Source organism: Nicotiana tomentosiformis, chromosome 7 (assembly GCF_000390325.3).
Source record: "Nicotiana tomentosiformis chromosome 7, ASM39032v3, whole genome shotgun sequence".
Classification (NCBI taxonomy): domain Eukaryota; kingdom Viridiplantae; phylum Streptophyta; class Magnoliopsida; order Solanales; family Solanaceae; genus Nicotiana; species Nicotiana tomentosiformis.
This window is the reverse complement of record NC_090818.1, coordinates 32599111-32616020: the sequence shown is the minus strand read 5'-3', so window position 1 is coordinate 32616020 and position 16910 is coordinate 32599111. Positions and strand designations below refer to the sequence as shown.

Sequence of the window (16910 nt, the reverse complement as noted above, 5' to 3'; positions counted from 1 at the left end):
TTTGCTTTGGTAGGGTAGGCCCTCAAATGTTGTTTTTTCTGTACAGTGTGGCTAGCACCCTCTTGTTCAGGCAGAGGTACAGTGCTGCTTCTTCTTTAATTTAATACAGGAACCTATTATTCTTTAAGACCAATTTACAGTCCTCTTTCACTAAAAATGAAAAATTAGTAAACAAACTCAAAACTTATCAAAGATTGCCAACAATTTTTTTTCTTTCCAAATTTCGATAAATAAAATATGATTTCATAGTTTCAATTTGATTTTTTTTATGGATGACATCTTTGATTGGTTTCATGTATGTTTACCCTTAAAATTGGATAACAATTACACTTATAATGTGGTTCTAAGGACACATGATTTCACTTAATACCAATTGATATATATGAAGATTTGTCATTTTGCTGCCGACGAATTGCTTTCCATTGTCGCATACGATCTCTGCAGGCATCCCGAATCGGCATATAATCTGGTCCCAGATGAAGTCAATGACTTGTTTCTCTCTAATTTTTTCAAAAGCCTGTGCTTCAACCCACTTAGAGAAATAGTTAGTCATAAAGAAAATAAATTTAGCTTTACCTGGGGCCGATGGTAGAGGGCTGACGATATCCATTCCCCATTTCATAAATGGCCATGGGGATAAGACTGAGTGGAGTTGCTCTCCGGGTTGGTGAATCATCGGCGCATACCTTTTACATTTGTCGCACTTTCGAACAAACTCTTTTGTATCCTTTTCTATATCGGCCCAATAGTATCCTGCTCTGATGACTTTGTGAACCAATGATTCGGCACCGGAATGGTTTTCGCAAGTGCCCTCGTGGATTTCTCGTACGACGTAGTCGGTATCTTCTGCTCCCAAACATATTTCTAATGGTCCATCGAACATCCTTCGATATAGTGTACCATCTTCGGCCAATGTGAATCGTGCGGCTTTCGTATGTAGAGTCCTCGAATCCTTAGGATCCGATGGAAGCTTCTCGTTCTTTAGGTACTCGATATATTTGTTCCTCCAATCCCAGGTCAGACTTGTGGAGTTGATTTCGGTGTGGCCTTCTTCAATTACTGGTCTTTAAAGTTATACGACTGTCCCTGAGCTAATCTCGTTGTCTTTGACTGATGACCCCAAATTTGCAAGGGCATCGGCCTCATTGTTTTGTTCTCGAGGCACATGCTATAGGGTCCATTCTTTAAACCGATGTAGAGTCACATGTAGTTTATCCAAGTACCTCTGCATTCGATCTTCTCGAACCTCGAAGGTTCTATTGACTTGGTTTACCACAAGCAGGGAGTCACATTTGGCCTCGATGACCTCTGCTCCCAAACATTTAGCTAGCTCGAGACCTGCAATCATGGCCTCGTACACGGCCTCATTGTTAGTTAACTTGGAAGTTTTGATAGCTTGTCTAATTTTATTACCCGTGGGCGGCTTCAAAATGATGCCTAGCCCAGACCCCTTCACGTTCGAAGCGTCGTCTGTGAAGAGGGTCCACACCCCCGATGATGTACCCGACTTTAATAATAGTTCCTTTTCGACATCGGGTACGAGGGTTGGCGTAAAGTCGGCCACGAAGGCCGCTATGATTTGAGACTTGATGGTCGTTCGGGGCCGATACTCGATATCGTACCCACTGATCTCGACTGCCCATTTAGCCAATCGGCCCGAAAGTTCGGGCTTATGCAAAATATTGCGAAGGGGATAAGTAGACACCACACAAATCGGATGACGCTGAAAATATGGTATTAATTTCCTAGAGGCCCTTATTAGGGCAAGTGCTAATTTTTCTAAGTGTGGGTACCGAGTCATTTGAATGTTTCCTATTACTTCTAGGTTTCTGTAACATTGCTTAAACTCCACGGATGAGGGACCTCTATAAATACTACCACTTACCTAAACTAAGTTTTCCCCTGCCTTCTTTAATTCCCTGATCGTTGTTTCTTCTCTTTCAATGGCTTCCCTTACCAACCATTGTTTCTTCATCTTTCTATTAGTGATCTCCTCTTTCTTTTTCGCGCAGGCTGAAACTTCCCCGTTTTATTCCATTCACAGCTTCGGAGACAGTGATTCTGCTTCTACTTCTGATCATTTAGCCGCTGTGCTTGGTCTGCCTTCTCTACAAAAAGAAGGCGTTGAGTTTGAGTCCGGTATTAGTTTCATGACGCCTGGAGCAACAGTTATGAGTCCCTTTTCCTTCATAAAGAATGGCATCCCAGCGCCTCAGCAGTCTCATCACTCGCAGATTTCCGCCTTTATGAAACTCTTCTATAAGGATTGCTTCTCTTTTCATGACTGCGGCAGGAACAAGGTTCTTCAGAAAGCTATCCGTCTTTATGGATCAGCCTGGTTTTAATGATTACAAGCACTCTCTTTTGCATACAAAATCTATTTCCGAAGTGTCCAAACTTGTCCCTGATGTTGTGGAGACAATCAAGAGTTCTATTGAACAACTGATCAAAGATGCAGAGGCCAAACACTTTGTGGTTTCTGGAATTATTCCAATTGGTTGCCTTCCAGGTTTTCGAACGATGTTTCCCGATAATAGCAGGAAAATTCAATGTCACAAAGGACTAAATTTGTTCGCAACATTGCACAATGATCATCTATGGCAAGCGTTGGAGGAGCTGCGATTGAAGTACCCTGAAGTTGAGATCATATATGCAGATTATTTCAAGGGGTTTATGGCGGTTACGTTCTACACAATCATGCGTTCTTGGGATTCAAGACTAAGACGTTGATGAAGGTTTGTTGCGGAAGTACTGGAAGCGGTCCTTTTAACTTTGATCCTCTGAGGCAGTGTGGAGAGAAAGGAGCTGTAGCATGTTCAGATAGGGCTTCGCATATACATTGGGATGGATATCGATTAACACCTGAGGCTTCAAAGAATATGATTGATACTCTCTTCAGCAAAAACGGTTTTGTATTTCCAGAGTTTAAGTTCTCAACAAATCATCATACAGCTGCAGCAGAAAGGCACCGTTCCAAGGTTTATGGACGATTTAGAGATGGTCTAAGGCATTTATTGGAGTTGCATGCTAATAACGTAGTGGACTACTGAAATACTAGTATTTGTTTTGCTCTGTCCAATCTGAGTCGCTTTAATTTTGCTGATAGTATGATAGGTTCGAACGAGCAAAGATTATTGTTGGGTAGCCTGGTAGGCCCTCAAATATTGTTCTGTATGTACAGTGGCTAATACCCTCTTCTTACTGTATAACTTTCTTTTTTAATAATCAATAATCAGTTCTTTGATTTGTCTCTAATGATGCAGTGTCTCTTGTTTTTGCTTTTCTGTATTTAACTTCTAACAGTGAAATGTAAAGATAATGGAATTCTTTTAAGCGTGGATGAATATCCACAAATGAACATATATGTGGATGTTGTGGCCTTAAAGTAGGCTGTTTTTTTTAACAAATGCACATGGAAATGTTTGACGTTAGTGTTTTTGTAAGAAAACTGAAAACTGCTCATTTACCATGCTCATAACAAAACTCATGTGCAACACTGTCTTGCACATTTCGAGAAAAGAAAATCATGAGAAGAATCAAATTTTAAAAAGCAGTGAGGAGCCTCAACTTGTGCCAACTTGTCAATAATCTTAATGCCAAACTCCTTGGCTTATGGGTTATTAGCGTAAGCGTTATGACGTACAACCTGACATAGAAACATAAATAAAATGGAAGTTTATAAGCAAATTATCATGTCAAAAACAGTCATCTGATTGAAATAATGATCATCTGTGACAAGTTTTGGAGGAGTTGCGATTGAAGTACCCTGAAGTTGAAATTATATATATGGATTATTACAAGGCATTTATGGCTATTCTTCGCAATCAATGCACTCTTGGGATTCAAGACTAGTAAGACGTTAATGAAGGTTTGTTGCGGTAGTAATAGAAGGGGTCCGTTTAATTTTGATCCGCATAAGCAGTGTGGAGAGAAAAGAGTTGTAACATGTTCTGATAGGGCTTTGCATATACATTGAGATGGATTTCGATAAACACCTGACGCTTCGAAGAATATGATTGACATTCTCTTCAGCAAAAATGATTTTGTATTTTCAGAGTTTATGTTCGCACAGGATCATCATGCAGCGGCAACAGAAAGGCACACTTCCAAGATTTAGAGATTAAGGTTTGTTTTAATTTGCTCTAATATTGGTATGATGAGGTTTGAAGAAGCAGAGTCTTTTGCTTTGGTAGGGTAGGCCCTCAAATAATGTTTTTTCTGTACAGTGTGGCTAGCACCCTCTTGGTTTTTTACTAACATTAAATTCTTTCAAATTTTATTACAAATTCAAAAACAAACATGAGAGTTCAGGCAGAGGTACAGTGCTGCTTCTTCTTTAATTTAATACAGTAACCTATTATTCTTTAAGATCAATTTACAGTCCTCCTTCACTAAAAATTAAAAATTAGAAAACAAACTCAAAACTTATCAAAGATTGCCAACAATTTTTTTTCTTTCCAAATTTTGATAAATAAAATATGATTTCATAGTTTCAATTTGATTTTTATTATGGATGACATCTTTGATTGGTTTCATGTATGTTTACCCTTAAAATTGGATAACAATTAAACTTATAATGTGGTTTTTAAAGACACGTGATTTCACTTAATACCAATTGATAAATATGAAGATTAATAACAGAAATGAACTATAGAGTAAAGCAAACCAGTGTTAGAATGGAACTCAGCCCTCGAGTTTGGATACCTTCGAACTGGTTGATGTAAGAACAATTAAAATATAACAAGCCGATGAACAATAGTATAAACGAGAAAGAGCATTATATTGCTTTGATATCTGTGAACAATGTGTCTTACAAATGATTAGAACCCCCCTTTAAATAATAGAGGAATTACACTTATGGTATAATTCTAATTACAGAAGGAAATCCCATGATTAGCTAATTAGTCATTTCTGATTTGATCCGCTCCAAGATTTACGCCATGATCCTCGACCAGTCACGGATATCTTGCCTTTATGTTATTGTGCTATCTTCGATCTTGCTCGATGTCTGTCTCATTTGGCTTCGATCGCTACTAGCCTCGATCTCGACAGGTACCTCGATTCTGAACTCGGTACCTTATCCTCGTGATTTAGTTTGTTCCGTTACGAGGTCATCCTTCGATGCAACCTCCCGGTCTCGGTCAAATAGTAAAGTCGGGTGGGACCGATTTTAACCATATACAGGTAGTCCCCTCGTTTTTTGGAGTGAAATGACAAAAAACGAATTGAGCTTTCGATTTTCTACCTCGACCTGTCATGACGTCATCCTCGTGACGTAAACGACGGGAGTGACCGAAACATCTCGTCGGTACAGTTCCGCAAGTCATTAATGGGTGTCAGTTGGTGGTCGCCCACTAGTGCCTTTGAACCATCGCCGTGAATCCAATAAATAGACCCCTTCCTCATAAATTCAAACTTTACTTTCACTTCCTTCTAACTCCAAAGCTTTTATATCTCTTAAGTTCTTCCCTTTTACAAATCTTCAGGTTTTGCTGTTAATCCTTTCTCAAACGTCAAGTCCTATTATCTTTCTCTTCTTCAAACTTATACAAAAATGGCAAAAACATCGAAAACGGTACCACAAAAAGAAGCTGCTTCATCTTCTCAACCGGTCGGCGGGAAAATGTCGGTGGAACCCCGTCTTGAGGAATGCATTCCTGAGGGGTCCGCGCTAAACTCCGATTTCAAGACCGATAAAGCCTCATCGATTACTGGTCGATGCAAGCCAATGTCGAGATATATATGCTCGATAACTGAGGGATATCTTAAGCAGGTAAAGAAAGACTGCAACTGGGCGGGCAAAGAGGTGGTGATCCTGACCCCCGAAGAAGACTTCACCACCCATGTGGAAGGGTTTTTAAGTGTTTACACATACCCTTTCACGTTGGGCCCCCTCGACCCCGTCATCGTTGATTTTTACCGTCAATATCAAATAATAAAGGCTAAAGAGCATGAAGCTGATGCTAGAGCGCTGGCCTCTTCCGATGATGATGATGATGATGGCAGCAAGAGCGGGTTCGAGAATGGGGAGGACCTCGATGGAGAAGAAGCTGCCCCTGAGGAAAATTAGGAATATTAGGCTTTTCTTTTTTGATTTTTTGTGCGGGACCCTAATCGGTCCTTGTAAATATTTTCGTATAGATAAAAGATCTTTTTTCTCTTTGACTTGCCTTTATTCTATTTCATGCCTCGTGAAAATTCTATTTCATTTATTCCTTCATGCCTTATGGAGATTTTACTCACAAGTTTGGGACTTTAGGCAACTAGACCGATGTCGAACCAGTGTAATCTTTAAAATCGAGTGAGTACTTGCTCGAACTTGAAGTAGAGTGACCCTTACGTTTTAGTTGAATAAGGACGATTTCTCGAACTCAAAAAATAAAATCGCCCTTAGGCTCTTGAATTAGGTCGATATGGCCTCAAAAGAATGGCTTTTCCCCTTTTTCGGCTTGAAAAATTAATCATAAAAATTTGTCATTCCACGAGATAAATTTGTACCCATTAGGTTTTTCGAGGATTGGTGTTATCAAAATCCTTTGCTTTGTTATGCCTTAGCACAAAATTGTCCGAGAGTTCGAACAATTCCCTACCCCTTAGGGTTTTTCGAGAGTCGATATTATCGAGACCCTTAGTAATTCAGCCGAGGGTTGCCTTTTTAACCGTTTTATGAGAATATTTGAAGGCATGTTTTATAAGGGAATTCGGACGTCTCCGAACCGTGTTAATTTGGCCGTAGCATTTAGTTTGGGATTTGCCCCTTAGGCTTGTTTCCCTGCTATACTTCGAACTCGTTCGAAGTGTCAGTCCCCGAGTGGTGTGGACGTGGCCTATAAATTCGAGGATTGCCTTTTTAAGGTCTTACGATTTTGAGATTTAGTAATTTGATCAAGTCGATTTTTTGGACGGCAGTCCCCGAGTATAGGGTAAATTGTTTGAACTTCAGTTGTGATCGGCCCTTAACCCAGTTTTCATAATAGATCATAAGTATGAAATTGTAAAATATAAATTTCTCTAAGCCATGGAACATCAGGTAAGGAAAAATACTTCTTTCAATAGATTATACATACATACATATTTTGCCATTAGGGCTCGAGTTATCTACATGGACACGGTTCATTTGACCGTTTGGTCCTTTACCTATCGAGATCTTGTCGACACGAAGTATTTTCCTTGTAACTATCCGAGGGTGATGCCCCCTAGTATTCGAGGTTGATTGTAAAGGAGCCTCAGATACTGTTGAATTGCTCTAAGTTAGTACGAACAATGGTTGCCTTGTTAAAAACCTCGCCGAAAAAACCCATTTGGGACAAAAACCGATCTAAGGGAAAAAGAGTGGAACGCTTGCTTTCAGACCTAAGGACTTTGTGTTTGAAGAATCCTTTGTTGTCTTCGATTAAACACCTACAAATGGTTAGTATAAAATATAAACGAAAATGGAGAAGGTCGTACGAAGGAAAACTTGGCCCGAACTGGGAGTGATATGTTCCAAATTTTTTGGTAATTGTTTGCCGTTCATCGTGCCAAGTTTGTAGGATCCCGTTCCGATGATATTGAGTACCTGATACGGCCCCTCCCAGTTCGGGCCATGTTTTCCTTCGTTTGGGTCTCGAGTATTGAGGGTGACCTTCCTCAGAACCAATTCCCCGTTTTTAAAGCGTTGAAGATTGGCTCTTCGATTGTAGTACCTTCCATCCGTTGTTTCTGTGCGGCCATTCGAACGAGGGCGGCTTCCTATTTTTCATCTACCAATTTGAGGCTTGTATTCATAGCTTCGTGATTTGACTCTTCCGTTGCATATCGAAACCTGACGCTAGGTTCCCCGACTTCAACCGGGATCACAACTTCGGTGCTATATACTAAAGAGAACGGTGTTGCCCCCGTACTGGATTTTGACTTTGTTCGATATGCCCAAAAGACATCGGGCAATATTTCTCTCCATTTTCCCTTAGCATCGTTCAATCTTTTCTTTAGATTTTGAATGATGGTCTTGTTTATCGATTCAGCCTGTCCGTTCCCACTACGATGATATGACGTCGATAAGATCCTTTTTATTTTGTGATCTTTGAGAAACTTTGTCACTTTGCTGCCGACGAATTGCTTTCCATTATCGCATACGATCTCGGCAAGTATCCCGAATCGGCATATAATCTGGTACCAGATGAAGTCAATGACTTCTTTCTCTATAATTTTCTCGAAAGCTTGTGCTTCAACCCACTTAGAGAAATAGTTAGTCATAAATAAAATAAATTTAGCTTTACCTGGGGCCGATGGTAGAGAGCCGATGATATTCATTCCCCATTTCATGAATGGTCATGGGGATAAGACTGAGTGGAGTTGCTCTCCGGGTTGGTGAATCATCGGTGCATACCTTTGACATTTGTCGCACTTTCGAACAAACTCTTTTGTATCCTTTTCTATATCGGCCGAATAGTATCCTACTCTGATGACTTTGTGAATCAATGATTCGGCACCGGAATGGTTTCCGCAGGTGCCCTCATGGATTTCTCGTAGGACATAGTCGGTATCTCCTGGTCCCAAACATATTGCCAATGGTCCATCGAACATCCTTCTATATAGTGTTCTATCTTCGGCCAATGTGAATTGTGCGGCTTTCGTACGTAGAGACCTCGATTCCTTAGGATCCGATGGAAGCTTCTCGTTCTTTAGGTACTCGATATATTTATTCCTCCAATCCCAGGTCAGACTTGTGGAGTTGATTTCGGTGTGGCCTTCTTCGATTACTGGCCTTGAAAGTTATACGACAGTCCCCGAGCTAATCTCGTTGTCTTCAGCCGATGATCCCAAATTTGCAAGGGTATCGACCTCGTTGTTTTGTTCATGAGGCACATGTTGTAGGATCCATTCTTTAAACCGATATAGAGTCACATGTAGTTTGTCCAAGTACATCTGCATTCGATCTTCTCGAACCTCGAAGGTTCTGTTGACTTGGTTTACCACAAGCAGGGAGTCAAATTTGGCCTCGATGACCTCTTCTCCCAAACCTTTAGATAGCTCGAGACCTGCAATCATGGCCTCGTACTCGGCCTCATTGTTAGTTAACTTGGAAGTTTTGAAAGCTTGTCTAATTTTATTACCCGTGGGAGGCTTCAAAATGATGCCTAACCCGGACCCCTTCACGTTCGAAGTGCCATCTGTGAAGAGGGTGCACACCCCCGATGATGTACCCGACTTTAATAATAGTTCCTTTTCGACCTCGGGTACGAGGGTTGGCGTAAAGTCGGCCACAAAGTCCGTTAAGATTTGAGACTTGATGGTCGTTCGGGGTCGATACTCGATATCGTACCCACTAATCTCGATGGCCAATTTGGCCAATCGGCCCGAAAGTTCGAGCTTATGTAAAACATTGCGAAGGGGATAAGTAGTCACCACACAGATCGGATGACACTGAAAATATGGTTTTAATTTCCTAGAGGCGCTTATTAGGGCAAGCGCTAATTTTTCTAAGTGTAGGTACCGGGTCTCAGCCTCACCTAAAGTTCAACTAACATAGTAAATAGGAAATTACGTACCTTGCTCTTCTTGGACTAGGACCCCACTTACCGCGATTTTCGATATTGTTAAGTACAAGTAGAGTTGCTCGTTCTCTTTTGGAGTATGAAGCAGTGGCGGGCTCGAGAGGTACCGCTTTAATTCTTCCAATGCTTGTTGGCATTTTGGGGTCCATGAAAAATTGTTCTTCTTTTTGAGCAGTGAGAAGAACCTGTGACTTCTATCTGAAGACTTGAATCGGCCTAGGACGGCTATGCGCCCGATTAATCTTTGTACGGCCTTAACATTGTCCACGACTGTGATGTCTTCGATTGCCTTGATCTTATCGGGGTTGATTTAGATCCCCCGATTTGATACCATAAAGCCGAGGAACTTGCCCGAGCCGACCCCGAATGCATATTTCTCCGAGTTGTGTTTCATGTAGTATTTTCTTAGTATATCGAAGATCTCCTACAAATGTGTCAAATGGTCCTCTGCTCGAAGGGACTTAACTAGCATATCATCAATATAAACCTCCATTTATTTACCTATTTGTTCTTCGAACATTCGATTTACTAAGCGTTAATAAGTGGCACCAGCATTTTTAAGTCCAAATGACATTACATTATAACAATAGGTGTCATACTTAGTGATGAACGAAGTCTTTTCTTGATCCTCCAGGTTTATTTGTATTTGATTGCCCGGAGTAGGCATCGTGAAAACTAAGGATCTCGTGGCCAGTCATGGCATTGATCATGCAGTCAATATTCGGCAGAGGAAAAGAGTCTTTAGGACATGCTTTGTTTAAATCTTTATAGTCTACGCACATTCTAAATTTATTTCCCTTTTTAGGGACTACGACTATGTTTGCTAACCATTCGGGATATTTTACTTCCAGAATGGATCATATTTTGAGAATTTTGTCTACCTCGTCCTTGATGAATGCATGTTTTACCAAGGACTGGGGCCTTCTCTTTTGTTTTACCGGGTGGAACTTCGGGTCCTAGCTCAGTCGATGTGTAGTGATCTCCAGCGGGATCCCTGTCATATCTAGGTGGGACCAAATCCATATTATTGAGTTTTTCCCTGATCTCGGGGGTTAACCCCTTACCCAGGTATACCTTTCGATCGGGTAGATGCTCGATCAGTATGACTTGCTCCAGCAATTCAACTGTCGATTTGGTGGCGTCGGAATCCTTGGGGATTATGAAGGATCGAGGGGTCCAGTAGTCATCGTCCTCGTTCGTTCCCTACTTCTCTGACTGAGTCGAGATGGTGGTTGCTATTTAGCTTCTTGTTTTTCTTTTGGACTCCGATCCCTTTGTTGATGAAAGCCCCGATACCGGTATTACTTTAGACCGCGAACATCTCTTTGGAAGCATGTTGTTCCCCATACACCGTGTTTACTCCATACGGTGTTGGGAACTTCAGGATTTGGTGAAGGTTTGAGGGGACCGCCCTCATGTTGTGAATCCAGGGTCTTTCGAGCAGTGCGTTGTATCTCATATCGCCCTCGATCACATGGAACTTTGTTTCTTGAATAGTTCCGGCTATATTTACTGGTAGGATGATTTCACCTTTAGTTGTTTCACTCGCCATGTTGAAGCCATTGAGAATCCGAGCTACGGGTACGATATGATCTTGTAGGCCGATCTGTTCCACGACCCTCAATAGAATAATATTGGTCGAGCTTCCTGAATTAACCTGAATTTTATTCACGAGGATAGAGATTACCAATGCATCATTGTGGGGTTGTAAGATCCCTTCCGCTTCATCATCGTTGAATGATAAAGTGCCTTCTGGTACATAATCTTAAGTTCGTTTTTCCCTGGTGATCGATACCTTAGTGCGTTTGAAAACAGGCCCTTGTGGAATATCGATCCCACCAACGATCATGTGAATCACGTGTTGTGGTTCTTCCTGCTCATTTTTCCTATTTGCATCCCTGTCTCTGAAATGGTTTTTAGCTCGGTCGCTCAAGAATTTTCGAAGGTGACCCTCGTTGAATAGACGAGCCACATCCTCCCTTAGTTGTCTGCAGTCTTCGGTTCTATGACCATGTGTACCATGGTATTTGCATATTTGATTGGAATTTCTTTGGGATGGATCGGTTTGTAGGGGTCTGGGCCATCTAGTGTCTTTGATTCTCCCAATGGCTGACACAATACCTGATGCGTCGATGCTGAAGTTGTATTCTAATAATCGTGGTGCTTCTGTGGGATCGGCATGTTTATCGAAGCCACTTTTGCTCATGAGACCTCGAGAGCTCTGTCCTCGATCGTTCCTTCGATCATTTTGGATGGGATTGCATTCTGGGCCGCTGTTTCTATGATCTGCGTTGTATGATTGATATTGATATGTGTAACGGAACCGGAAGGGGTCCCCAATTGATCATCCTCGACCCTGATCTTTGACTAGTACCGATTATGTACATCGGCCCAGGTTACCGCTGGATATTCAATTAAATTCTGCTTTAGCTGTCGTGATGCCACCGAACTTCGTTCGTTCAAACCTTAGTAAAGGCTTGAATAGCCCAATCGTCTGTGACCGGTGGTAGTTCCATGCATTCCATCTAGAACCGAGATACGAACTCCCTCAACATTTCGTTGTCTTTTTGTTTCACCTTGAAGAGGTCCGACTTCCTAGTCGCAACCTTTTATTGCTCTGGCATGTGCCTTTACGAAGGAGTCTGCAAGCATGGCGAAGGAATCGATGGAATTAGGCGGCAAATTGTGGTACCATATCATTGCTCCTTTCGACAAGGTTTCTCCAAATTTCTTCAGTAGAACAGATTCAATCTCATCGTCTTCCAAGTCATTCCCTTTTATTGCGTATGTATGAGAAGTGACATGCTCATTAGGGTTGGTGGTCCCATTGTACTTAGGAATTTCTGGCATTCGAAATTTCTTTGGAATGGGTTTCGGAGCCGCACTTGGAGGGAAAGGCTTCTGTATGAATTTCTTTGGATCTATACCCTTTAGAATTGGCGATGCCCCCGTTATTTGGTCAACCCGGGAGTTGTATGTCTCCAGTTTCTTGTCATTTTCCTCGATTTTCTTTTCTCCCGATTCAATCTTTTTAGTGAGCTCCTCGAGCATTTTCATAATGGCGGGGTCAGTCCCCGATTCGTTGGCGTTCGACCTTTCCGGCACAGGCTTGGTCCTGTGGATGACTTCTGGATCGATCCTACTCGGTGTTCGGTGTTGATTTTATAGTTGTTCCATAGCGGCTTGTTGAGCCTGTAACATTTCAAATATCAATTGGAGGCTAACACTACCATCTTCTCCGCCCTGCGTACCTCGACCACCTGATCGAACTTCCCTGCGTACGCTACCTTCGGGATCAATGCCCAAATTTGTATTTAGGGCGACATGTGAACTGACATCGAAGGAATTTGCAATTGGCGCTCCCTCGAGGCCAGCCTGAGGCGCCTCGATCCCTGAGGCGGCTATATTGTCATTTTCCCGGTGAAATCCGAAGCCGTTGTCACCATGTGTAGGCACTGCTTGTGAGTTTGACATGTTTATACTGAAAACAAAGATTCTTACGAGAACAAGTATAAAGCAGTGTGTGTTATCGGAATCGGTTTTAAGCAATCACTATTATCCTTGGAACCAAGGTGGGCGCAAAACTGTTTATCCTTAAAATTGGATAACAATTAAACTTATAATGTGGTTTTAAGGACACGTGATTTCACTTAATACCAATTGATAAATATGAAGATTAATAACATAATCGAACTATAAAGCAAAGCAAACCAGTGTTGGAATGGAACTCAACCCTCGAGTTTGGATATCCTCGAACTGGTTGATGTAAGAACAATTAAAGTATAACAAGCTGATGAACGATAGTATAAACGAGAAAGAGAATTATATTACTTTGATATTTGTGAACAATGTGTCTTACAAATGATTAAAACCCTCCCTTTAAATAGTAGAGGAATTTCACTTATAGTATAATTCTAATTACATGAGAAAATCTCATGATTAGCTAATTAACCAGTCACGTATATCTCGCATTTCTGTTATTGTGCTATCTTCGATCTTGCTCGATGTCTGCCTCATTTGGCTTCGATCGCTACTAGCCTCGATCTCGACATATACCACGATTCTAAACTCAGTACCTTATCCTCGTGGTTTAGTCTGTTCCGTTACGAGGCCATCCTTCGATGCAATCTCCCGGTCTCAGTCAAATAGTAAAATCAGGTGAGTCCGGTTTTAACCGTATACAATGTATTTTATAATGAGTGAGAACTGGCTATTTTAAAAAATTGAAATATCAATATTCCTTTAGAGGATGTGATAGTTATTATTTAAGTGAAAGATAAACCAATATAAGCAAACTAAGTGGTCATGTCCAAACGGGCTCTAAATAGCTTAAAAAGGGAATTAAGTAAGTACGGATTTGCTAGAAAGAATTAAAAAAACAAAAAGGATGAGAAAGAGGAGAACTAGCAATTGTAAAGGTTCATATAAAAAACAAAGGAGAGCAAGTGATAGTTATGTTAATTATTTTGGAACTCGATAGATAATTCATATAAAAATAGTTGAATCGCTCCTAAATAGAAATAAAAAATTAAAGCGAAAAGCCTCCAAAGGTAAAATGGATGGATAACATTAAACACTAACTTATGGGAGGATTTGATTATTTTTTCCTTTTCTTCGGATAGCGTTTACTATAACAAATGAAAAAGACAAATACTTCCGATCATGTCCATCCCCTGTATTGGCTTGTATTTGCATAAGATTTTCTCTCACAAGAATAAGTAAATGTCATATTTTGTAAAGCGATATCAATGTCCACAACAAGAATTCTTTAATATCTATCTAACTGAATGTGCAAGTTAAACAATGTAACTAATTATTTTATATATATTCAGTTGTCAAGTCGGTCAAATAGGCTCATATATAATTTACCATTTTGAACTTGACATGGGATTGAACAGATTGACATGAGATAAGAAATTTGTACTGAACAATTAGGGATACACGTGTAACGCACGTGTTCAAAAACTAGTTATACTAAAAGTACGAAGCTCCAAATGTCAAAGTCGAATTATCAAAGTATCCATAAAAATTGAAGGACTATTTTACCCATTAATTATATATACACTACTTCATTAATATTCCTGTACTCAAAAGTAAACTTATCTTCCAATAAATAATAAATTTGTACAACTTAATGCAGCCTATTCAACTCCAAAGTATTGCTTTCATCTTCCGATACTTCATCGCAAATGTACATACTATCTCAACCTTTAGAATGTCCATTCAATGCTCGCTCCTTTGACCTTCCAATAATTATTAAAGATTCATGTATTCCAACCTTCTCTCCCTCTTTCATTTGGCATATCCGTTAACTATTTACAGCACATAACAGCAATCTATAAGTATCAAATGAGGTACCTGTTCAGTTTATGAGTCTCGCTCAAATTTTACAATTGTTCTTGTTTTTATATAATATAATCATAGTTTTATCATGAAAAAGAATATCTTTTGTTATGAAAAGTTTGGCTACTACACTATCCTTATTGATTTTCAATGGGAAATAGTGTTAACTTTGTTATTTTCCTTTTCGTTTGCTGTAACAAGGAATTTTTGATTCAAGTGTTAGGCTAATTATCACGCCCATAAGTAGACTTCACTTCTTTGCATCCTCTTCTATTTACTTTTACCAGTAAGAAGTGTCACGACCCCAAATTTCCTTCATAGGATGTCGTGATGACACCTAGTCTCTAAGACTAGGTAAGCCTATCAATGCGGAATAACTAAATATAAACTGAAATTCAATCCTTAACAGTCGAATAAATAAGAACTGCAAATTTAACAATTTCAACTCCAAAAACACAGTAGGAATAAGCCACAAGCTTCTAAGAATTTATCCTTAGTGTCTCTATACATCAGAGTCGAAAGAAAATAAGGAAAACGACATAATAAGGATAGAAAGGGACTTTGGGGTCTGCCGACGCTGGCAGATGTACCTTGAAGTTTTCGTGTATAGTCTAATTCACTGATACCTAGTCTGATATGAAGTACCTGGATCTGCACAAAAAGATGTGCATAAGCGTAGTATGAGTACACCATAGTGGTACTCAGTAAATGTCAATCCTTACCTAGGTAGAGTAGTGACGAGGTCAGGTTAGGCCCTACTGGAATAATAAAAGACATGGTGAAAAATTTAACAATATAATAATAAAAATGACAATGAGAATAAATCAATTAAGTAGTATGTCACAATTTAACTACACAGAATAAGGGCAAACAATACCTCGCAGAAGGAAAAATAGAAATTTACAACTTTAAGAAAATCACCAAAATAACCAAAGGCAAATGTAGCCATAAAGAAATATCAACAAGGGCACTCCCGAGGTACCGCCTCGTAGTCCCAAATCATAAATAAATTCACAATATCTCATTTCCTTATATCACCGCTGGAGCCTTCATATTAAATTTTAAAGAAAATATTTTCCCCAAAATAGCATCCCACGTTTTAGCCATCCTTATCTGACCGCATGACTTCTAGTAGTTCCCCTACTGGCCACGCGTATCAAGTCACCTTTATCTCACCGCATGCGTTTCAACACCAAGACCTTATACCACCGCATGAGTATCAATATCACAATATATCACAATTAGCACCTTAAGTGCCCTAATATTTCAACTTAAAAAAATAATCAACAACAAGAATATTTTCCACAATAAGGAGCTCACGGCTCAATCACAATGAGAACAAAATCTCACAAAATATTTAGGAATGAATAACTCAGCAAAAATAATATTTCACAAACTAAACACCTTGCCTTAATATCAAATTTTTAAATGTAAGATACTTCATTTTAATAATATTTAAATTAAGAAATTCAAATTTCAAATAATGCACAAAATAAAAGAAACAGAGTTTCAACTAAACAGGTAAAAACACTTAGTAGGAACAGGTCAAGCAAATTTAAAACACGAAAATATATTAATGATGATGAATATAACATAATAAAATAATTTAGTTAATATGCAACAGTGATCCATACAATTTAAAGACATAATCTTCCATATTTAGCCCATGCACACACTCGTCACCTCGTGTACACGAGTTTCAACACATCAAAATTTTCATATCAATACCAATCCTAAGGGGAATTTCCCCCACACAAGGTTAAACAAGTCACTTACCTCTACTTGTGTAATTCTTTACTCTGCTATGCTTTTGCCTCGTGAATTGGCCTCCGAATACCTCGTATCTAGTCACAATTAATTCGATTCAATCCATACCAATTATAGTAATAACTTCCATATGAAAATACAAATTTTCTAATAAAATCCGAAATTTATTCCAAAAATCGCCTGTGGAGCCCACGTCTCGGAACCCGACAAAAGTTACAAAATACGAACGCCCATTCAACCACGAGTAACCATACAACTTTTACT

At 39.8% G+C, this 16910-nt stretch overlaps 1 protein-coding gene across 1 annotated transcript; it reads left to right on the top strand.

Moving 5' to 3' along the window:
* The first annotated feature begins 1943 nt into the window (after positions 1–1943).
* Positions 1944–2730, top strand: LOC138895447 (GDSL esterase/lipase At5g45910-like). Its single transcript, XM_070180134.1, has 2 exons — positions 1944–2139; positions 2294–2730. The coding sequence occupies exons 1-2, from the start codon at positions 1944–1946 to the stop codon at positions 2728–2730; spliced, it is 633 nt and encodes a 210-aa protein (XP_070036235.1).
* The last annotated feature ends 14180 nt before the right edge of the window (positions 2731–16910 follow it).

Excerpts from the sequence above, each read along its gene's own strand:
- LOC138895447 (XM_070180134.1), top strand. The coding sequence starts at position 1,944 with ATGGCTTCCCTTACCAACCATTGTTTCTTCATCTTTCTATTAGTGATC. Across the intron at positions 2,140-2,293 it reads AGGCGTTGAGTTTGAGTCCG|GAACAAGGTTCTTCAGAAAG; the intron begins GTATTAGTTTCA and ends TGACTGCGGCAG.